This window comes from Pygocentrus nattereri, chromosome 3 (genome assembly GCF_015220715.1).
Source record: "Pygocentrus nattereri isolate fPygNat1 chromosome 3, fPygNat1.pri, whole genome shotgun sequence".
NCBI classification, from domain to species: Eukaryota; Metazoa; Chordata; class Actinopteri; order Characiformes; family Serrasalmidae; genus Pygocentrus; species Pygocentrus nattereri.
Genome location: NC_051213.1, coordinates 15,077,886 through 15,099,715, shown reverse-complemented (window position 1 = coordinate 15,099,715; position 21,830 = coordinate 15,077,886). Strand labels below are relative to the sequence as shown.

Genomic DNA, 21,830 nt, shown 5'->3' with positions numbered 1-21,830 from the left:
ACAGGACATGACTGAAGTACCTTTGAGCAAGGCACCTAACCCCTAACTGCAACCTGGGCGCTGTGGATAGGGTTGCTCACTGCTATGGGCAAATGTGCTCACTGTCCACTAGTGTGTGTGTTACTCCAGATAACATGTCTCCACTGCTCTAGAGTCCAGTGGCAGCGCTTTACCCATTCGGTGCTTTGTGTTGTGCTTGGTGATGTAAGGCTTGGATGCAGCTGCTTGGCCATGGAAACCCATTCCTTTAAGCTCTCTACGCTGTTCTGTAGAGCTGTAGAGCTAATCTGAAGTCATGAAGTTTGGAGGTCTGTAGTGATTGACGCTGCAGAAAGTTGGTGACCTCTGTGCGTTATGCTCCTCAGCATCCTCTGACCCCGCTCTGTCATTTTATGTGGCTTACCACTTCGTGGCTGAGTTGCTGTTGCTTCCGATCACTTCCACTTTGTTATAATACCACTGATAGTTGACTGTGGAATATTTAGTAGTGAGCAAATTTCACGACTGCACTTGTTGCACAGGTGGCATCCTATCATGGTACCATGCTGAAATTCACAGAGCTCTTGAGAGCGACCTATTCTTTCACAAATGTTTGTAGAAGCAATCTGCAGGCCTAGGTGCTTGGAAGTGATTGAAACACCTGAATTCAATGATTTGGATGGGTGAGTGAATATTTTGGCAATATAGTGTATGTGGGTGTTTTACTGCACAGACAGGTTAAACGTAGAGGTGAATTTCCCCATTGTAGGATTAATAAAGGGTAAGTTAATTTTAATTAACTAAGCATCCACTCTAAAGTAGCCACACATGAGTCTAAGCGCAACATGCACAACGCTATGTGTCAGCTAGAGGGGTATTAAGCCCCCCCAGCGCTGCATAGCAGTGAGACTGTGTTCTAAAGAATGATGGAGCACCATATTGTACCTCTGTGATGAGCTAAAGTGGCATTTGTTATGCAGAACCAGTTATCCAGCATGAGGAGATGTACTTTATTACTAGCCAAGTAGAAATTAGTCCCACGCTGAGATTGTTCCTACTCCTTATTACTAACCTTGATTTCAGAAAAATAATGACTGAGCAGACATCTATAAATTTAGGACACACAATGCGCATCCTGTCACTCACAGCAGTTCAACAGTTTGCTCAAAATGTACAACACTGATTTCACTGGTAAACATTTTTAATTTCTTATGAAAGTTAGTTCAGTCCTGAATTTCATAACACACTTTGTAGAAAAACACAGCAAAAAGTAGATCTATGTTTGAAATATCCCATGTGCTCCACATGTCAACAGGCACTTCAGAAAAAAACAAAGACAAACAAACTTTCCTCAGTGCATAGAGCCTAGAGAGCCTAGAGCCTGGTTGCCTTGTCTCTGAGAACAGAAACAGTTCACTGAAATGACCACATAACTGCTCCCAAATGCTTATTCATATTGACTGTAACAGGAATCTCCATTTTCAAATACAGCATCACAATTTAAACTGATACAAATAGACTGTGTGTTGAAGTCTCTCTGAATTTGAACATCGCTAAGGGAGTGAACTGTATTGCAGCAAAGTGAATGGCTTCTATAGTTCATCGTGCTTGTATGTGAATTCTCGGGCTGATATAAAGCCATCCTCATCCTCGTCTTCTTTCTTGAAGATGTCCTCCACCATGGCCTCGTGATGGGTATCGTTGGCAGGGTATCCGTGTCTCTCAAACTCCTTCCGCAGATACTCTTTCACCTGAAACAAGACATCTTTAGTAGATTACTTCTGAAACACAAAGTTTCATACAGTGTTTGTTGGTGTTCAGTTCATTTTGACTGAATATACTGATTTTTGGGGGGGCTGAATGAGTTGACTGCTCTAGTTACTGAAATACGAAATCAAGCATATGTATTTTGATATCACACACCTCAGCTTTGGAGAGCTTCCAGTCATCATTGAGATCCATCTCCTGGAAAGACTCGTGTGACCTGGGGCCGTTCCTTATTTCCATGACCTCGATGTCAAAAATCAGGGTGCTCTCTGGTGGGATTTTCCCTAAAAACGGGCAGCACACAGGGTCACAATGTTTATAAGCAAAGTTGCAGTTGTATCTTGCTTTCCCAAGCCATTCTTTTTGAACTGCATGATGACTAATGTATACTGACAGTGCATTACCAGAAATTCAAAGACACTCAAACAGCTTTGAGCACAAGCACCCTGGAAGCCCCACCTTTGCCCTCCTTGCCATATGCCAGAGCTGGGGGGATAGTTAGCTTCCTCTTCTCCCCTGCACACATGTTCTGGAGTCCCTTGTCCCAGCCCTTGATCACCTCTCGGATCCCCAATGTGAACCACACTGGGTTTTTATCTCCATGATGACGGCTTCCAAGAGCAGATCACATGTAACATGAAGAATCAGTGCTCGTTCACTGAACTGATTTTAGAAGCCCAAAACACTGCAATGAACATGCATTGCTTATTACATTACTGAGAATGTTATATACAGTATTCAAGTGACTGAAGCTCACTGCACTGCACAGTGTATGAATAACATGCATTAAAGTTATATAACTCAGACTAGTGCATCATGCAACAACTCGTTACCTGGAGTGGAACAAGGTGCCATTGCTCTCCAGAAATCCGTCATAGTGTACTAAAAGTATATCCCCGTATTTTGATTTTCGGTGACACAGAAAAGGCTTGTACAAAACTTCTATTTTCACCTCTGGCTCTGGGAGTTTTGCTCCATTGACACAGAAAAGGAATGCAGAGAGAAAGCACAGCTCCAGGATCATCTTCACTCAAATAACGGCCAAATATCTGACCTCCTGTAATGAGGGTGATGTCCTCTGAACTACCACGCTGAAAACAGTAATGTAACCAGCGAAACGTCGAAATGCCTGCAGCCAATCGCACCGACTACGTGGCATCGCAACTTTTCCTAAAGACTCCTTCTCAGTCCTAAATATTACTTTGCGTAAAAAAAAACAGATCCCCATTCGCCAAAACGTTCACTGCCATTGGCTGAATTCACTGGAGGATCCGCCTTAGAGCGGAATACTATGTGTTCATTGGAGCGTTGTTGGTGTTACCTAGGCAAGGCCACGCCCACAGAAACCGACCGCTTCCAATCAGAGAACAAGGTTCGACCAGCACGGGTTTAAACGGAGCCTGAGCACTTCATATTTCTCCCATTATTTCAAAAACATGACTGCAAAACGCCAGAGGGCGCCCGCGAGCGAGTCTTCAATGAATGACGGTGAATGGAGCAAAACGACTAAAAATGAAAAGATAAAATAGTTTCTAACCACATTTTCAGGACCTTCCTTGAATTTTAGAAAGTAGAAAGTATGTATTTCACACACGAAAAAAACATACCTGTGTTGTTTTAGGTAGCGGGACGCTACTGAGTGCTAATTGGTTGGCCATCTGATCAGCTCATTGGCTGAGTGAAGCTGTTTGCGCTCACTGACGCCACGATAATACATTAGAGCACCGATATACATTCCTTTAACTGGAGTTTAAAAGCGCTCAGTGGCGCTAACAATCGTGTTGAAATGTTCTGTGTTCAGGAAACGAATGGATTCTTCTATACCTAAAATATTTAAGCGTTATGATTTTGCTTAAAAGCTGCAGATTCACCCATTCATTTTGGACTCGCTTGGATGCGCCCTCTGGCGTCTGACAAAGCCGAAAGACGTTACTGAGTGGCGGATCTCCTCTCTCCACTTTCTCTGGTCAAACAACGAACAATCCGTATGACGTCACTCGGACGGGCTTATCCCTGTGTGATCATATGGATCGGTATTCTCGTACACTGTGTGCGCTCCGTGTAGCCGGAATCTAAAACTACGGACGAGCCTCTGCACATTTTCAGACTACGGGTTCGTGCTGAAGAATCGTCTAGCCGCACTTGTTGTGGAGCGTCTCGAAATGAGCCGTCCTTAGACACGCTGATATGGAGGGAGTTCTGTATAAATGGACCAATTATATAAGTGGTAAGTTGCACAGTTGGGTCTTAACTAAAGCCGAAATGTCAGACAGCCTTAATGTTTTCCAAAGTTGTCCACGGGCTAACGTAGCTAACGTAAACAGCTTCAGCGGAGGCGACTGCAGGCTTGGTAAGTCAGGCTTGGCTGTGTCACCACGTAAGAGCCTGCTGTCCGAGCAGCTAGCGAGTTTATTTACGGGTAGTTTATTGTTTCATTCTGCACTCCTGCCTTCTCCTCTTCTATTCAGTTGTTCTAAATATGCCGGTGTTTACGAGCCTGAAGTTGGCTTCCTGGTCGCCACCTTCTGGTTCGAATGTTCCCGTTCCACCTTAAGTGGTGCAGCGATTACAACGGTTGCACCATTTAAGGCGGAACGGGAAAATTCGAGTAAGGAGCAAACTTCAGCCTCGTCCGGTGTTCACGGCTTGCGAGGCGATGTAGTTAAGTAGGATTTTTAACACGTGTACCGGCCAGTATAGGCAGCTGCAGCTTTCTGTTTAGCTGGTCAACAAAGTTGGGAAGATTTGTTGAAGGTGCTAGTTAGGTTACCTGACACGAGCTGAATGAGAGGCCACATTAGCTAGCATGTAGTGCTAAATGTTCCCCTCTCGGATGAAGTTATTGATGAAGTTGTAGCTAAACCAGTCACATGAAACCTTCGTCAATGAGCTGTCACGACTGATGACTGATTCACGTCACACCGCTGGACTGAAAACTGATTTACTGAGAGCAAATAAAGCGGATCCGTTAACGTTAGCCTGCCGCCAGCACTGTGAAGCTCACAGCCAGCTATCATGACGCTTTCCGAACATATCACAGCATGTGGCGATCATTTAGACTACATTAATAAATCTAACGAGGCCTTGCTTTCATTATGAGTGCTAAAGAATGTCTGACACACCTGAAATGTTTTATGTTCTGCGTAAATGAAATGATGCCAAAGCAAACCTAACACATCACTGTAACCTGAGTTACTACCAGTCAGTGGATTTTCAGTTGTCCTTTCAAAACACCTTGAAGGTCCAGCAAATGACACAAATTGTAGTTAACTGCCAAGTCCTGGATACCATGAATTGCACAAAATAGGATTTAAAATGCTAAAACCAAACCTCTGGCCAACAGTAATAGGGCTGTTTAATGAGTTATTGATTTTATGCTCGTTGTCTATCAAACATATCACTAAAAAATAACTAAATTTGAAAAAAAAAATTATATTGCAGTATGTTAACATGAGGCACTGGTATAAAGAGTCTATTGCTAAGCACTATCAGTATCTAATTACTATTTATTACATTTGAGAACATAATAGTCATCAAATGTCGGTCGTCTTTCCTCTCTAGGTTGGCAGCCTCGCTGGTTTGTGTTGGCTGGAGGCACACTTTCATATTATGATTCCCAAGAAGATGCTTGGAAAGGATGCAAGGGCAGCATCAAGATTTCTGTGTGCGAAATACAAGGTAATATAAAGAGGTCAATCAACTTTTGCAGCAGAAATTCAAGGTTGATTTCGTCATCATTGATTGTCCATGTGTAGTTAAGACTAGGGTTCCCACCTACTGTAAACTCTAACATTGTTTGTTGTTGTGCAATGTAAAGTACAAGGTTTGCTATGACCTTAGATTATCTTGTACTACCCCTAACATCATTTCCTGACAGTTACCTGCTGCCTGTCTCTTCTCTTTTTACTCCGAAAACTCTTTACAGTGCACCCGTCAGATTTCACAAGAGTTGATTTGACCATACCAGGAGAGCAATACTTCTACCTCAGGGCAATCAATGCAGCAGAGAGACAGAAATGGCTGGTCGCTTTAGGAACTGCAAAAGCCTGTCTGACAGACAACCGGACCAAGAGAGAGAAAGGTAAGCCATAAAGAATCCTAGAATTTCTGAATCTTTATTACTTTGTTTGTTTTCTCTTGCTTGAGACTGCAAATGTTAGGTGAATGAAAACAGCAAAGCTGTGATAATTCTTGATGAGTCACATCTTCTGTTGTGACTGTGTACGACAGGAACAATGTTTATTTAAACATATTCTATCTCTCTTTTTACTCAGAGCTCCAGGAGAACACAGAGACACTAAAAACAAAGATGTGCGAGCTGAGATTATACTGTGACCTTCTTCTTGAGCAAGTGAACAAACTCAAGGAGGATCCTCTGGGTGAGGGAGCAGCTGGCTCTGCAGAGGTAAGTCAGTCTTTGTGAGTGGTTTTCCGCTTGGCAATGCAGAGGATTAGTGCTAGTAATGCTTTCTTTTCCAGTCCTTTAAGTTCTAGGTATTAATGAGGTAAGTGTGAGGTACAAATTCCAAAGTACTAGATAATTATTTTGAGTGAGATGATAGTAAGTTCCAGGGCAGTGTAACTAAATTATACTAAAATCAATCAAAATATTATCTATTTGTATTTTGTGCCTTTATGCCCTATAAGCAGTTTAGTAGCTGGAACCTGTTAATCATGTCGGTGTAAGTTTAGTTTGACAGTCTTGGTTCTTGTCATAATTTTACCTGAATTTATTACGTGGCACTTTGACGATTTCACCCCACACTTAATTAATATCTAGAACCTTTTAGTTATTTCAGTGTGATTTAGATAAACTGTCTAATAACACATGCTGACACCCTATCAGCTTCTTGTTACTGTGTAATTTCTGCAGGTGCTTATCACTGATTGTTGTTATTTACAGGCTCTTTATAATTAGTATAAATCTTTTTCGATGCGTTCAGTGTCTTGAAATACTGACGATAACCACAATAAAAAGCGTGCTGTTTTTCTAAAAACTGGTATCAAGAATTGTTTTTATTCCACATTTTTAACATGTAATGCCATAAAACTGCCTAAACAGCACTAATTGCACTCTCTTTTTAATGAAACATTCAATCGATTAGTGGTATTGACGTTATCCGTGATTATGCTTAGAAAACGTATTTGGTCATAATGTGATGGAATTTATCATTGATTAAATATCTACCCGTAACAATAACATAGAATAACACAATAATAACTGAGAGTATGTTAATATTCAGATGCATTAAACTACCTGTGTGTTTAATTCACCATTTAAATAGCTGTGTTTATTTTGTGTGGGGGGGCTCAGACAGGGGATGACACAGGTACTCTGGTAAAGTCTACATGCACCACTTTTCTGAAGACGCTGGAGGAATGCATGCAGATTGCCAGCCGAACCTTCAGTCCGGATCTACTGAGCCACAGTCCACCAGGGTCACCGCCTGTCGCTGCTGTCAAACCTCAGAAGGTGTTTATGAAGATGTCCATCAAAATCCTATTCAGTATGAAGTTATAGTCACCTGTTTAGAATATCTAGGATGAATATATATTTTAGCTGTGCTCTTTTATTTAAGTATTTATGACAACTCATCTCTGAAGGTGTCATTTTTTTTTTTTTATCTCTTGTTTTCTGTCCTGCAGATCAAACCTCTTAATCAAACAAGTCCCTATTCAGAGGAAAAGTAAGTTGAATGCCTGTCTGTTTTGGGTAAATATATTTGTACTGTATCTGGACTTTCCAGTATTCTCCAGTTTAAATTCACACAGCATTTCTGAACTGTTGAAAGGCTATTATTCTTTGTCTGATTTAATTTATTTTGCAGACAGAGAGGCTCAGTAAACAACTCATCTAGAGCATCAGCACAAGAGTGTGTGGAGAGTGGACCAGAGCAGGAACCCCCTTCACCTCCACCAGAGAACACATCAACAGGTAAACCACATGTTCAGTGCTCATATGAATCCTGGAATCAAAAGTCTTACTGATTATAAGATCACAGTGACCTCTTAGATTGTGTGCTCACATAGTTTATGTCTAAATTTCTGCAAAACCTGAGTTAGTTGCAGATGTCCTTGTAAGTCTTTATCAATGTTGAGTAATTCAATATATGATATTGAATGTTACTGTTGTGATAAATGTCACAAAACCCTTTTTATATATTGAGTATTGTCAGTACTTGTAAAAGCCTCAGTTATAGAGTACATATAAACAACAATAACCGCTGTATTATAACTGCAGTTGCTATACAGTTTATGCAGCTGTTATACATTGGTTTGTTGGTTATTTATTTATTTTATAATATTTTTCATTTCCTTTTTAAAAAAAATGTTATATTACTTTGCTGGTGCATTTGTTTTCCATTCTAGCTTGTTTATAAACAATATATCAATATTGTTATATATTGTTGTCATATCGACAACACACTTCACACTTCTCTACATCCCGCTTCTCCTATTGTTCTAGTTCTTTTTGTTCTACAGTTATATGCAAAAGTTTGGGCTTCCATGGTCACATTATGTTTTGTTGAATTTTTAAGTGAAAATAAGTTAACATATCCTCTCAAGAGAATGTATTTCTGCATATTTAAATATGGGGAAATATGTACAGTGTGGCATGCGCCACAGCAAATATATAGAAACTGTGTACTAAAGTTTGCTGAAAAATGAATTTTATGTTTGTTCCCTGAAAAGATCTGCTAACTTATTTTCACTTAGAAAATCAACCAAACATGTACAGTGGTGTGAAAAAGTGTTTGCCCCCTTCCTCATTTCCTGTTTTTTTGCATGTTTGTCACACTTAAGTGTTTCGGAACATCAAACCAATTTAAACAATAGTCAAGGACAACACAAGTAAACACAAAATGCAATTTGTAAATGAAGGTGTTTATTATTAAAGGAGAAAAAAAATCCAAACCATCATGGCCCTGTGTGAAAAAGTGATTGCCCCCCTCGTTAAAACATACTATAACTGTGGTTTTTAACACCTGAGTTCAATTTCTCTAGCCACACCCAGGCCTGATTATTGCCACACCTGTTCTCAATCAAGACATCACTTAAATAGGAGCTGCCTGACACAGTAAAGTCCACCAAAAGATCCTTAAAAGCTACACATCATGCCGAGATCCAAAGAAATTCAGGAACAATTGAGAAAGAAAGTAATTGAGATCTATCAGTCTGGAAAGGGCTATAAAGCCATTTCCAAAGCTTTGGGAATCCAGCGAACCACAGTGAGAGCCATTATCCACAAATTGCGAAGACATGAAACAGTGGTGAACCTTCCCAGGAGTGGCCGGCCGCCCAAAATTAGCCCAAGAGCGCAGCGACGACTCATCCAAGAGGTCACAAAAGACCCCACAACAACGTCCAAAGAACTGCAGGCCTCACTTGCCTCAGTTAAGGTCAGCGTTCATGCCTCCACCATCAGAAAAAGACTGGGCAAAAATGGCCTGCATGGCAGAGTTCCAAGAAGAAAACCACTGCTGAGCAAAAAGAACATTAAAGCTCGTCTCAATTTTTCCAAAACACATCTTGATGATCCCCAACACTTTTGGGAAAACATTCTGTGGACCGATGAGACAAAAGTGGAACTCTTTGGAAGGTGTGTGTCCCATTACATCTGGCGTAAAAGGAACACTGCATTTCAGAAAAAGAACATTATACCAACAGTAAAATATGGTGGTGGTAGTGTGATGGTCTGGGGCTGTTTTGCTGCGTCAGGACCTGGAAGACTTGCTGTGATAAATGGAACTATGAATTCTGCTGTCTACCAAAAGATCCTGAAGGAGAATGTCCGACCATCTGTTCGTGAACTCAAGCTGAAACGAACTTGGGTTCTGCAGCAGGACAATGATCACCAGCAAGTCCACCACTGAATGGCTGAAGAAAAACAAAATGAAGACTTTGGAGTGGCCTAGCCAAAGTCCTGACCTGAATCCTATTGAGATGTTGTGGTATGACCATAAAAAGGCCGTTCATGCTCGAAAACCCTCTAATGTAACTGAATTAGAACAATTCTGCAAAGATGAGTGGGCCAAAATTCCTCCAGAATGCTGTAAAAGACTCATTGCAAGTTATCGCAAACGCTTGGTTGCAGTTGTTGCTGCTAAGGGTGGCCCAACCAGTTATTAGGTTTAGGGGGCAATCACTTTTTCACACAGGGCCATGATGGTTTGGATTTTTTTTCTCCTTTAATAATAAACACCTTCATTTACAAATTGCATTTTGTGTTTACTTGTGTTGTCCTTGACTATTGTTTAAATTGGTTTGATGTTCCAAAACACTTAAGTGTGACAAACATGCAAAAAAGTAGGAAATGAGGAAGGGGGCAAACACTTTTTCACACCACTGTATTTGACCAGGGATTTTCAAACTTTTGCATACAACTGTATGTCTAATCACTATTTAACAGGGAACAGCCTTGTGGAGCAGGAGAATAAAGACATAGCGGAGGTCCAGGATGTTCTTCAATCTAGCACACAGGATCCTGCTGAGGATGAGCATCCCAGAGAGGAGGCTGGAGAGGATGCACATTCGGATGAAGTAGATCATGCCCAGGAGGAAGTCCTGTCTAGCTCCAGACAGAGCAAAGAACAACAGGCCAGTGATCAAAACAAAGCTGTCCCAGAAGCAAATGAGCTCGAGTCACAGGGTAAACAGGAAGAAGATCAGGTGGAAACATTCTTCAGTAGTATGAGCCACAGGTATGAGGAATCTCTGCCACTGTGAGCTAGAGAATTGACCTGTACTGACTAATTAACATATGCATATGTAGATTCAGGACCAAATTCAGGGCTTGCCATGTAGCATATATCATTTTCATGCAGTAAGAAGTAACATTCACCTTGCTGGGATTGGAAATTCATTTGCATCAAGACACCAGCCATTTATTTGTTGATGTAATGAATGCTGAATACTAAGGAAATGTATCACTACTACTGAAGAAGTAGTATAGATGTAATAGTTTAACATGGAATTGATCAGTCTTACAATTGTGTGAAAGCCTTCATTAGAAAAGCAACATTTCAGTGCAGCAGTTACAGAGATTAGTTTTTGGAGGATAGCGTGTGAATGATCAGGTGTTCATGTTAGTGTGTTTTCTCTCACATTACACTGAAAGCGAGGCCCTGCTTGTCGTAATGGGTTTGTAGAGCCTTTTTTATTACACTCTGCTCTTCCTTCTGCGATAATGAAATTGTCACCATTATACTCTTACAGTACTAAGAGTGAGTCTTAAGCAATATTTCACATATAGTTGTATGCAAAAGTTTAGACACACCAGTAAAATAATCTGTTTGGCTGATTTTCTAGGTAAAAATAAGTTAACGCGTAATCTACAGGAAACAAACTTAAATATGGCATTTCTTCTGTAAATTATTGTGCATGACTTTGCAAAAGTTATGGCACATGTAATATTTAATAAGTTTTCATTTTTTTCCCCTATTATGTTAAATCAGTGTTTCTCAACCTGGTCCTCAGGGCCCATCAGATGGTCCACATTTTTCCTTCATCCCTATGTGTTGAGTTAGATTGGAGCTCAAATGTAGACTGTCTGGGGGAGCTGAGGAACAGTTAGGGCACCTCTGTGTTAAGTTGAGCAATTAGTAATTGTGCATTAAAATGTACAGAAGTGTGCTCTCTGTAGAGCATTAACATATTTTCACTTAGGAAATCATCCAAATACAATTGTACCAGGATGTCTAAACTTTTGCATACACTGTATACTGTGAACTGTTACCAAAGCAGTGTTGCATTCATTCAATTTGGAGTACAGAACATCCATAAGCAATGTCAAAAAGTTATGTATTTCTAAGTGAGTAACTTATAAACATAGATTTTGGTGCAGATTTTCAGACATTCTTCCGAGTTGTAACTCAGATCAGAAAGGGCTGCATGGTTTTCTGCTTTTATGTTTCTTAAGTTTGCTTGAGTTACATGACTTTGCTTCAGCTGTATTCTTGTTGTCTTGAGTGTTGTGTTCATTAAATAAACCTCAATCAAATTGGATGTGCACTAATGCGCTGTCTTTTTCTGAATGTCTGGTTTTCCTTTCGTAGATTTAGTGATATAAGACTGGAGGACGGCAAAGGTATCCCCACACTGGCCTTTTTGGACTCTTGCTATGCTATAGTGCCAGTATTAGGTAGGACAGTTTCCTCCTTTCACTCTCTCCATCAGTCCCATTTTCTTTCTTACCATCAAAGATCATTACCTGTTCTACAGCGATTCCCTTGCTTTTTCTTTTTTCTGGCAGCATTTTTCTCTTCCTTTTGACTGTTTGCTTCTTCAGTCACTGCTGTCTTTGCTTCACTCTCTCAGTTTGCAGGGGGATCACGCATGCATTCTTGTTTCACACATTGAGTAGGTACAGATAATGTAGATGCGGGTGTATGTGCAGATAGAAGTATACAAAAGGCTAGAGGCACTTTCACTTTTTGCTCCAAATAAAGACTTCAGCTCCGCAGTGTTCACGGTCAGTCAGTGGACTTTTCAGCTTGCCATGGCCTGTTGCTTTGATGTGAATGGAGCCGTTCCTGTCCATCTGTGGGACCTTCATCAGCCTGCAAACTGATCATATATGTAGGTTTTTGATGTTCTAAATACTCAACAGCACAATGATCCAGACTTTTTCTTCTCAGACAAGCTGGGACCAACTGTCTTCGCTCCGGTTAAAATAGATTTTGTGGGCAACATTAAGGTGAGTAGCAACATCTATCGGTCATCAAGTATATTTCTTAAAAACTGCATTTAGTATTATAAGGAAACATGCCACAGAATTTGTTCAGATTGGTCTAATGATGTAATTTTGTGTAGACATCTAACAGCACTCTCACAGATTTTATTGATTACATGTAATTTTTGTACTTGTATTCACAATTTAATATTAAGTGTTTGTTTTATTTTAAAAAAATGTTTTTAAAGAATAAAATTAATATGATAACATGAAATCTGATGAGCATCTAATGATAACATGATAGTAATCTAACTTACTGCCCAATACCCACAAAATTGCTGTTAAGTTTCCCCAGAAATTCCCCAGTATTACTGTGGTACAGAAGGAAATCTCTTTATATCTTCAAAAACTGGTGTTCAGGATTGAAAAATATTCTTCTCCGCTTCATTGCAAAATACAAGAAACAGTTGAGCGTGTCGTCATCTGAGCGAATTATCATAATGGCCACTAGGTGGTCTTAATACTGTCATGACATTCTGTTAAAAAGGTTTTATTTGTGATCGGTCTTCCTCATTATAATATGTTTTTTGTGATGTGGACAAAGCAAAAATAAAAAAATTCAATGTTATGGTAATTTCACTTTGTTATACTGACTACAGCAAACAAAAAAATTAAATATGAACATGAGTTTTGGTCATGGGAGCTTTCAAATCTGTAAAGATCTTTAATTCCTCCCTCAGAAAGTCCAGCAGAAGTTTCTGTCAGACCCTGGCGCTTTTCCAACCCTGCAGAGCATTGTACTGCATGAAGTGGAGATGGAGGTGGCACAGGTGCGAAACTCGGCCACTGAAGCATTGCTGTGGCTCAAACGAGGACTGAAATTCCTCAAAGAGTTTCTCTCTGAGGTGAATGCAGGAGAGCAGGACATCCACGCAGCTCTGAGTGAGTGACGAGAGCAAATACAAAAGCTTATTGTCACAGATTAAGAACATTGGGAACATAAATCAGGCTTTTCTGATAAATTGATAAACCTGTATTTGGCTGACATTACGTTTTTTAATCACTGCTTTTTTTCAGAAGTTGTGTGTGTTACTTATTACAGTATTAATACACAATTGAATTATTAACAAACCTCATAAGACATGATTTTGTTTAGATTAAACAAGATAGATCAGTCTATGAGTGATAGGAAACAGCTTCTGTTTTCTGTGGGACAGAAATGACTTGCTATCTCCAAATAGGTTACTATGCAAGTGAACAAGCTATTGAATTGGCTTTGTTTTCAAACTTTATCTGGCCAAAATGTTTTAACATATCTTTCTGTAGCTTTTTTTGTAAAAGTTGAATTTGTCAATCCTGACTGAATTTAGACCTAATAATCTGTGCTTAATTTCTCAAAAGCATCTTGGCGCAAAGATGACTCTTAAAGGGTAGAGTAGAGTGAGCATCACACTGAATACTATTTAAACACTGACCAATTTAAAAGACCAAATAGACAAATTCCTGTTGGAACAATGGCCATTACAGTGGGATTCGTCCTGTCATTTTAAGTTTCAGGGAAAAAAATCTTGTTGTGTAAAGCAATGAGCCATGAGAGGTGACGGATTACAATGTTTAAGGGCTGATGTTAGGCAGGACTAAAACCCACTTAACCATGGTAAAATCTATGTAACTCATGTTTTTGTGCCTTTATGAACAGCACAATGGTTTTAATACCTTGGCACATAAACACAAAACTGAATTGATGTATGCTTTCATAGGTGTGTTTTGAGTATTTCACAACAGCTTTGAACATGGCTTAGCTAGTCAGATTTCAGAACTGAAATTGAGTAGTTCAAACCGTTGTTCTTTTTACCAGACAATGCCTATGGAAAGACACTACGCCAGTATCATGGATGGGTTGTCCGGGGAGTTTTTGCTGTAAGTACTATAAATATTTGATTTAATTTTCTACTTACACATACACAAACCTGAGCTCTAAACATACACCCTAACTGCTGTCTGCTGTGTGCAGCTGGCTCTGAGGGCTGCTCCCTCCTACAGTGGCTTCATGGCAGCATTGGTGTCTCATGAGGGTGATGAGCTGAAGGAGGGTTTTACCACAGGCATGCAACGGGACCTAGCCATCTATCTGCCTGCCATGGAGAAACAGCTGGCCATCCTGGATGCTCTGTATGAGGAGTATGGCCTGGAGTCTGATGAGGTGGTTTGAGCCACTCTCCAACACATGCAGACAGACAAAAACAAGACAGAGTTCATGGTAGTCTTGGCTAGGCGTTGTCTTTGGTGCAGGGATCAGTCTCTGGTGTTTGAGAGCCTGATTAGTGGATACTTACGCTGCTGAAAGAAGGCGCTTGGTCCATATGGATGAAGCAAGCACTGCAAGAATACTGGGCTTCTACAAGTAGCAATATTGCCCTGGTCCCGTACGCTTGAAGGTGCACTCACCTAAACTCTTAAGCGTGGCAGAAGGGCCAAGATTTGTACGTCTAATAGACTGTGATGATTTTTCAGGGAAGAGCGATGTTTCAGTAACCTCTATGGTGGTGGTTGAGTGTTCTGAAGTTTGGTCGCTGGATTCTTTTTGATATACCTACGACCATCAGAAGATGCTATGAAATGTCATTTTTAAAAACATTACAGCAAAAACATGCACATCTATGGTGAGTATGTAAATATACAAGCCACAATATTTGTATTTGTGTTTCACTTTAAGTTTTATCTTCAAAATACCCTTTTATATAATTTTGCTCTTATAAGATCATATTTTTCTTTGACCATCACTACATACCATATTCCATAGACAAGCACAAATTAAAAATATTTGACTGGTTTAAGGTCCAGCATTAATCTTAAGCAGCAGTTCAACATGACCTAAAAGACTGTAGATAGATTCTAAACTAAAAGCTGCAAACACTGGACAAAATAAAAGCATTATATTCTCAGAGCAGGTACACAGAAAATCTTTAAACCGGCCATAAGGACCAAAGAAAAAAAATGGAAAAAATACAGACCGTCTAAACCTTTCCAAAGTTACCTTAATCATACTTTTCCTTCTGCACATTTTCTTCTGTTTTTTTATTTTCTTGATAACTTTATTTATTAAATTATTTACATAATAATTAAGAGTAGATTTTATTGTCAGAATTATACCATGTTTACTCATTAATGTAGCCAGTTCTGTGCATGTTGTATTGCATGGGTTCGGTTCACTTTTGTGTCAACAAAAGATGAGCCCAAATTTAAATAACTTACTAATTATTAATGTAGCCGTTCACCCGATGACTGCAGGGATAGGCTCCAACTCACCCCGCAACCCAGAAGGATAAGGGGTTAGAAAATGTGTGCGTGTGTGTGTGATTATTAATGTATTGGCTAATTAGCCTTACAGTTTACATAAATGCCTGCCTGCCTTGGCTGTGCAGTGCCGAGTTAGAAATCAGAGCTCTGCCTGTTTCAGATGGGATGAACAAACAATTTCATGCTTCTTGCTCAAGAAATACAAAATTTTTCCAAAATGGATTTGTAAACATTAATTTTACAATATGTATTACATTCCATTTATATGTATACTTAGACTCAGTGGCCACTTTGTTAGGCATATCTACTTTATAGTGTATCTTATAGGCAACTATACTTTTTCTGTTTTGAGTTGGAATCCACACATTTTGGTACCACTGTTGTACTCTGAAGACGGCTCACCGGTGGTTGACATTGTTGGCATGTGTGTTTTTCCATGAATTACCTATTCTGATCATAGGGAATATTCTCCTTTGGTACATAGATATTTTTTTATAAATGCAAGTATAAAGCTACAGCATGTGATACAAAGCATTTCAATGTAGTCGGTGTTATACTTAATCAAAATACTTCTTACAGGATCAGGAAATTAAAAACGGTCCCTCTGAAGTAAATAAAGCCGTGCTCTCCCCTTAAATTGCTCATATACTTGATCCTTAGTCACTGGTCTACATTTTTAACAAGCACAAGGCACCACTGATTGATTTGTCTTTCACAGAATGGGGAGGTATATCTATTAAGGTGCCATTTAGTTCATACTTTAGCTATATTTGCTTGCATATATGTTTGCATAAATAGTATTTACAAATGCATTAAGAAGTTTATATTTAAATCAGGCCATTCATGAAAGAGTAAACCTTCTGAGTACATAATTTGTACCAAAATTTTGTGGATTAGAATTTTAGAACTTTCTCTTAAAAAGGACAGAAGCTTATATATTTGGTGGAGAAATGAAACTCTCAGTGGAGTCTACACGACATGTTGGTTGCTTTATGTTTTGTGAAATAGATCAAAGTACATTCCAGTAGAAAGGCACAATGACTGTGCACAAAAATGAATGACTATGAAAGGACATAGCCTTCACTCCTAAAACGTTAACGTTTATAAACATCTCAACAACATCATGGCCACTTGAATTATTTCCATGCATATTGAAAGGACAGAATGAAAGATGTCAAGTCAGCATTAAACAAGCACATTTCTTTCAAGCCTGTTGTTTTCCTTCAGTGCCAGTATAATGTCATCAGAGCGTCTCTATTCATGACATGCCATAGATCCCAGAGACTGTTGCATTTTTATTGGTCCTAAAGTGCACTTTTGGAATCTTTAGTAAAGATGAGAGAAAAGACTCAGCAGCTTGATCTTACATTGAAAGATTACATTTCTCCGATAATTTCAATGAGATAAACAAATTCAAAGTTCTTGCGTTTAGTAATTTGTGCATCCTTCCTTTGTCAGGGTAGCAGCACTGGGTCTTCTCTTGTAATGCTGCACGAGGAAGGAGAACACATGCAAAATGACCTGAGATTATACCTTGATGCAAAATCACTACAAGTGCTTTAAAAGACTTGGTCTTTACTTGTTGGTTCTCTGCTTCAGTCCCACTCACGGGTTTTCAATAGAAGACTCTGACGGTATGGTGGGACTTCTTGATTGTATGAATTGTAGATCCTCTGAAAAGAAAAAATCTTATCCATAGCAACACATTCACCACCACAGATATTCATAAAACATAGAACCTAATTAAATTTCTTTTAGCATGCCTTTTCAAAATGAATATAACTGAGGTGGCATCTATTTGGAGACTAGCATTTGATCATTATAGAAATCCTCAGTCCTCACTTCTCAAACAGTCTCCCTCATTTGTACATGAGAGCAAAATACACATTTGTCCTCTTCTATTCAGTCGTCTTAGCTCCTGCTTCGTCTTAATTAGTAACGGTGGAGATGGGTATTTCCAGGTATGAAGCTGTTTTCATAAACTCAGTCTGATTTTTGAAGATCAACGAACATGGTCTCATTTCATTCATGAATAATCTGCTCTTTACATTTATGGCATTTGGCAGACGCTCTTATGCAGAGCGAATTACAGTTTGATCACTTTACACAGGTAGGCGAAGGTGGTGTTAGGAGTCTTGCCCAAGGCCTCTTATTAGTGTAGTGTAGGGTACTTACCCAGGTGGGGATTGAACCCCAGTCTACAGCGTAGAAGGCAGAGGTGTTACCCACTACACTTTGCGTGCATAAGAATGTTGATGTAATGCTGATATTTTTATATGGATTTGATTTTTTCTGTTGATGGGTTACCTAATTGACCACTCCTAATATTTTCAGTGTAAGATTAAGCCGATAAACAACAAAGAAAATGATTCATTGCCCCATTATCATTATCAGAGACGCCAGTAGTTCTTGAGAGTGCTGTTACTCAGTGTTAAAACACTATGTTTATATATATATATATATATATATATAACAAACTTTCCTATTTATACTGCACACCCAGAAATGCATTTTTACATAAAACTGTATTAAAAGTTTAAAACACACCTGTTAGTACATTTCTCCTTTTTTTAATTAGTGGCAAAATTAAGGCAATTTTTTGCTTACTTTATTGATTTTATATTCAATAAGGAAATAAGAATCCTGTATTATCATACTTATGTTATTACTTTGATAAATTCCATTAAGGAGACCTGTGTGGCTGCAAACTTGAACTAACTATTGACTCTGAGTAGTTTTATTATTAAGTGCATTTTAAAGTAAATACTTTTTTCACACAAGATATCAAAATCTCATTGGTGTCTGTTAATAATAGCTTAAGAAACAAAACATCAGCATCAGACTGATGTTTCAATTAGATATTTTAAACTGATATTTGATCACATATTTATTGAACTCTAAGAACAGAACATTAGGTGATGCTGGGCTACTGAGCTAAAACATTTACTTCTTATTCATTTGTAACCCTACAGAGATAAACTTTATGAATCTGTTTGTAATGCTACTCCAGGTAGATCTAGTTCCAATTTCTACATTTTATAAATGCTAATGAATCAGGAAGGCACATTCATGAGGAATATTGGATATCAGCTGGGCCCACAATAGTATATTCAACATTGTAGAAAACAAAGTGCTATACTAAATTATCAGTAAAAATTAAAAAAGTTCAGTCGTTTAAAAGCCAAAAAAAATCAACATGACAAAAATATTATGTATCTGTTTACATTCTTATAGATGCAGTGTACGAGTGTGTTCCACTGTCACCATGACATTCAATCTTTGAATATGTATGCATGTGGTTGCCAGGATGCATAACAAACAAAAAGGGTCACTACCCCCAATAATGGGGTCCAGGAATAGAAGGTTTGTGTGTTTGTAAGGGTGAGAGAGATGCACAGCTGTTGCCCTGTGCACCTGTAGTAAAGATTATCACTTTTCTCTGCTTGACAATCAGGGAGAGGCCTCAGATGCAGCTCTGACAAAATTCAACAGAGTGAATAATTTGGTGGGGGGGTGGTGGCTGTGATTCCATTTGTTAAGGTCTTACATATAGCTCTGTTGTGACTAAATTTACTGTAGTTGTAAGACAAAAATAGTATGGACTTCACTGCTGGGCTTGAAGGTAAGTACATTACATTCCATACACAGTGGAAACACTTTTACTATGTGACCTTATTCTGCTCTGCGAGAATTCCTGAGTGTTCATCTATGGAGACAAGTTTGGAAACACTGTGGAGAATGAGCTGATGGAAGTGCATGGAATGAGCTCTAAAAAAAATCTGAATCAACATCTTCATTAAGAGTTTGGCTTGCATACTGATAGGGCCTTACTAAATGTTCTGAGGATATTCTGTGTGAACCATCACCTGCAGGCTGTGTGTAATGATCAAAGTCAAACTTAATGTAAAGGCTGTTTATTTGGGCATTATTTGCTCAGAAAAAGTAATAGAATAAAAACAAATAAATCAGTACATTTTGTATTAAATGTTATATAAGTCAGTGTTTTTAATGACCTATTTGAGACCTCTCCTCAAATAAGCCCAGTATTGTTTGTAGTTATCATTCAATTGCTTCTTTGGCTAATTAACACTTCTGTTAATTAAATCAAATTTGCTGGTGATTCTGGGGACATTGCAGAGAAATCTAGAACTAAACCTGTTAATGGTGTAGCATAGGGGTTCAAACTGCAGCTCTCAGTACAGCAGATGGGAGTATAATTCCCCACCCAGGTTAGCACACCATGGTATAGCTGTTAAGACTCCTGTTACACTTGCCTACGCCTAAAATGTTTAAATGGTAAGTTGCTTTGAATAAGAGCATCTCCCTTATTTATACATGTAAATGTTCTTCTTACTAGTTCAAAACATATCAACTACTTTTAATAAAAGAATGAGTTACTGGTCGGATATGTGATTTTAAACAGTTTGCTGAGGTGCCAAACTGGGCCCAGTTTCCCAAAAGCAGCTTGGTGTTAGGATCATTTTAAGTGGTAGAGAGAGTGTTTATTGTGATGCTCGCTCTACCATTTAAGAATCATCTCTGTGCTAATATGCGTTCAAGGAAACCCTGATCAGTAAACAGACGAATAATTGGTCTCTGAGAAACAGAGTAGGAAAAAAACATGTTAAATGTAAGTTAATATCCATTGGCACTTGAAATATTCATTTAATGCAAAGGTGGCAAAATGGAGTTAGTGTTCGCATATGCCAGCAATAATGGATAATACAGTGTCAACAGGCAAATAGAGAATTGAGAAAAGCTTTAACTAACTCCTACTCTGACCACTTCATATTTGGTTTGACAGGACTGACCTACTCATTACCAGTACATATGTGTGGTTTATGCGTGTGGCAGTGTGTCCTCTGTCGGGCCACTGCACCTTGCATGCCTGTTATTCCATCCAATAGGTCAAGGCCTTTTCACTGGCTTTAAGCCAACAGCTGGCCCTGCACGCTTCCTGTCTGTGAGGCTATCCGTTTTGGCAACCACCGAAACGCGACACCCCACCTCAGCCTGAACTAAAATAATCTGGCTCTACAAGCCAGAGGTGGCAGCTGCCTTCTCCTCTTTTAATTTTAAAAGCTATACCAGCTCATCCCTGAGTTTCCATTGTGCCTTTTCAGCTATAGCAAACAATAGTCAGCATCAAGACATGGATCACTTTACACAAAGTGCTAATCTTTGCTCTAAAGTTACATAAAGGTATTTTCCAAGTTCCAAATCACATTGCCTTGTGTTGTACAGTGAGCTGGAAAAGGCATGTGTAAGCTCTAACCCAGCTCATCTACAGACAAAATTACCCTGATATAATTAGAACAGGAGAGATATGGCTATGTAATACAGTTAGAGAGCAGCGCATAGCCTGCACAAAAAAAAAACAAAACAAAAAAAAAAACTCCTTTCGCCCAGCCCTCCGCCTTCCTCATACAGACACCAAGAGTAAGTCAAAAAGAAGCCATGACTCAGGTGTCTGTCCTGTGGCTGAGCACATCACAGCAGTGACAGCTGCTGACTGGCCCTTATTCAGCTTCTCCATCTCATTCTGCTTCAGAACACTGACATGGCACTTTAAACACTGCAGGTCCACCTGCCCATGTGCAGCCTTTCCATCAAAGCACCCATGCCCACTTGGCAGTTTCTAGCTAGCTAAGTGTAGAAGCAGCAGCCTCTTTATGCATCTATGAGAAACAGCAGAGTTGCAAAGCGCATTGTCGTTCTCATAGCAAAACCTTGTAACTCCATTTTTAACACCATTTAAAGCCACCTGCCCTTTGCATTATGTGAACATTTTATGATGAATAGACTAATATAGATGGACCAAGATTACTTGGAAATTTACATTCCATTCAAGCACAGTAAAATGAACTTTTTCTTAAGTTTCTTTTCTGAAGATTTCTGAAGAAAAAGGTTTTGTTACTACAATGAACAAAATGTCATGCAGTGCTGCCTCAACTCCCTACCATAATAAGTAGCATATAAACAATGTTTTTATATAAAAAGTGATGTTTGTGTTTTCATTGTACCTAAAATTATTTTTTTAAAACTGTACAATCTTAGCAAAAATAGTTCAGTGTAATGCCAAATAAAGGTTATATGACAACAGTGGAACCAT

General features: G+C 39.0%; 2 protein-coding genes across 3 annotated transcripts; one reads left to right on the top strand and one right to left on the bottom strand.

Moving 5' to 3' along the window:
- Positions 1–1,162: 1,162 nt before the first annotated feature.
- fkbp14 (FKBP prolyl isomerase 14) lies at positions 1,163–2,932 on the bottom strand. Its single transcript, XM_017721094.2, has 4 exons — positions 2,580–2,932; positions 2,206–2,357; positions 1,903–2,030; positions 1,163–1,730 (listed from the first exon to the last, which is right to left on the bottom strand). The coding sequence occupies exons 1-4, from the start codon at positions 2,768–2,770 to the stop codon at positions 1,572–1,574; spliced, it is 630 nt and encodes a 209-aa protein (XP_017576583.1). The 5' UTR covers positions 2,771–2,932; the 3' UTR covers positions 1,163–1,571.
- Positions 2,933–3,742: 810 nt separating this feature from the next.
- On the top strand, positions 3,743–18,264 carry plekha8 (pleckstrin homology domain containing, family A (phosphoinositide binding specific) member 8). 2 transcript variants are annotated; one of them, XR_005130103.1, is made up of 14 exons: positions 3,743–3,973; positions 5,308–5,424; positions 5,672–5,827; positions 6,021–6,151; positions 7,061–7,219; positions 7,393–7,433; positions 7,575–7,681; positions 10,157–10,448; positions 11,802–11,887; positions 12,384–12,442; positions 13,159–13,360; positions 14,277–14,338; positions 14,433–15,081; positions 17,177–18,264. XR_005130103.1 is itself a non-coding variant. In XM_017721073.1 (13 exons), the coding sequence occupies exons 1-13, from the start codon at positions 3,934–3,936 to the stop codon at positions 14,628–14,630; spliced, it is 1,650 nt and encodes a 549-aa protein (XP_017576562.1). In that variant the 5' UTR covers positions 3,743–3,933; the 3' UTR covers positions 14,631–16,926. The 2 variants fall into 2 exon arrangements, 1 of the variants encoding a protein (XP_017576562.1); XM_017721073.1 differs by lacking the exon at positions 17,177–18,264 and having other exon boundaries at positions 14,433–16,926.
- Positions 18,265–21,830: the final 3,566 nt, after the last annotated feature.

Excerpts from the sequence above, each read along its gene's own strand:
- fkbp14 (XM_017721094.2), bottom strand. The coding sequence starts at position 2,770 with ATGATCCTGGAGCTGTGCTTTCTCTCTGCATTCCTTTTCTGTGTCAAT. Across the intron at positions 2,358-2,579 it reads GGCACCTTGTTCCACTCCAG|CCGTCATCATGGAGATAAAA; the intron begins GTAACGAGTTGT and ends TGCTCTTGGAAG. Across the intron at positions 2,031-2,205 it reads ATATGGCAAGGAGGGCAAAG|GGAAAATCCCACCAGAGAGC; the intron begins GTGGGGCTTCCA and ends GCCCGTTTTTAG.
- plekha8 (XM_017721073.1), top strand. The coding sequence starts at position 3,934 with ATGGAGGGAGTTCTGTATAAATGGACCAATTATATAAGTG. Across the intron at positions 5,425-5,671 it reads TTCTGTGTGCGAAATACAAG|TGCACCCGTCAGATTTCACA; the intron begins GTAATATAAAGA and ends AACTCTTTACAG. Across the intron at positions 5,828-6,020 it reads CCGGACCAAGAGAGAGAAAG|AGCTCCAGGAGAACACAGAG; the intron begins GTAAGCCATAAA and ends CTTTTTACTCAG.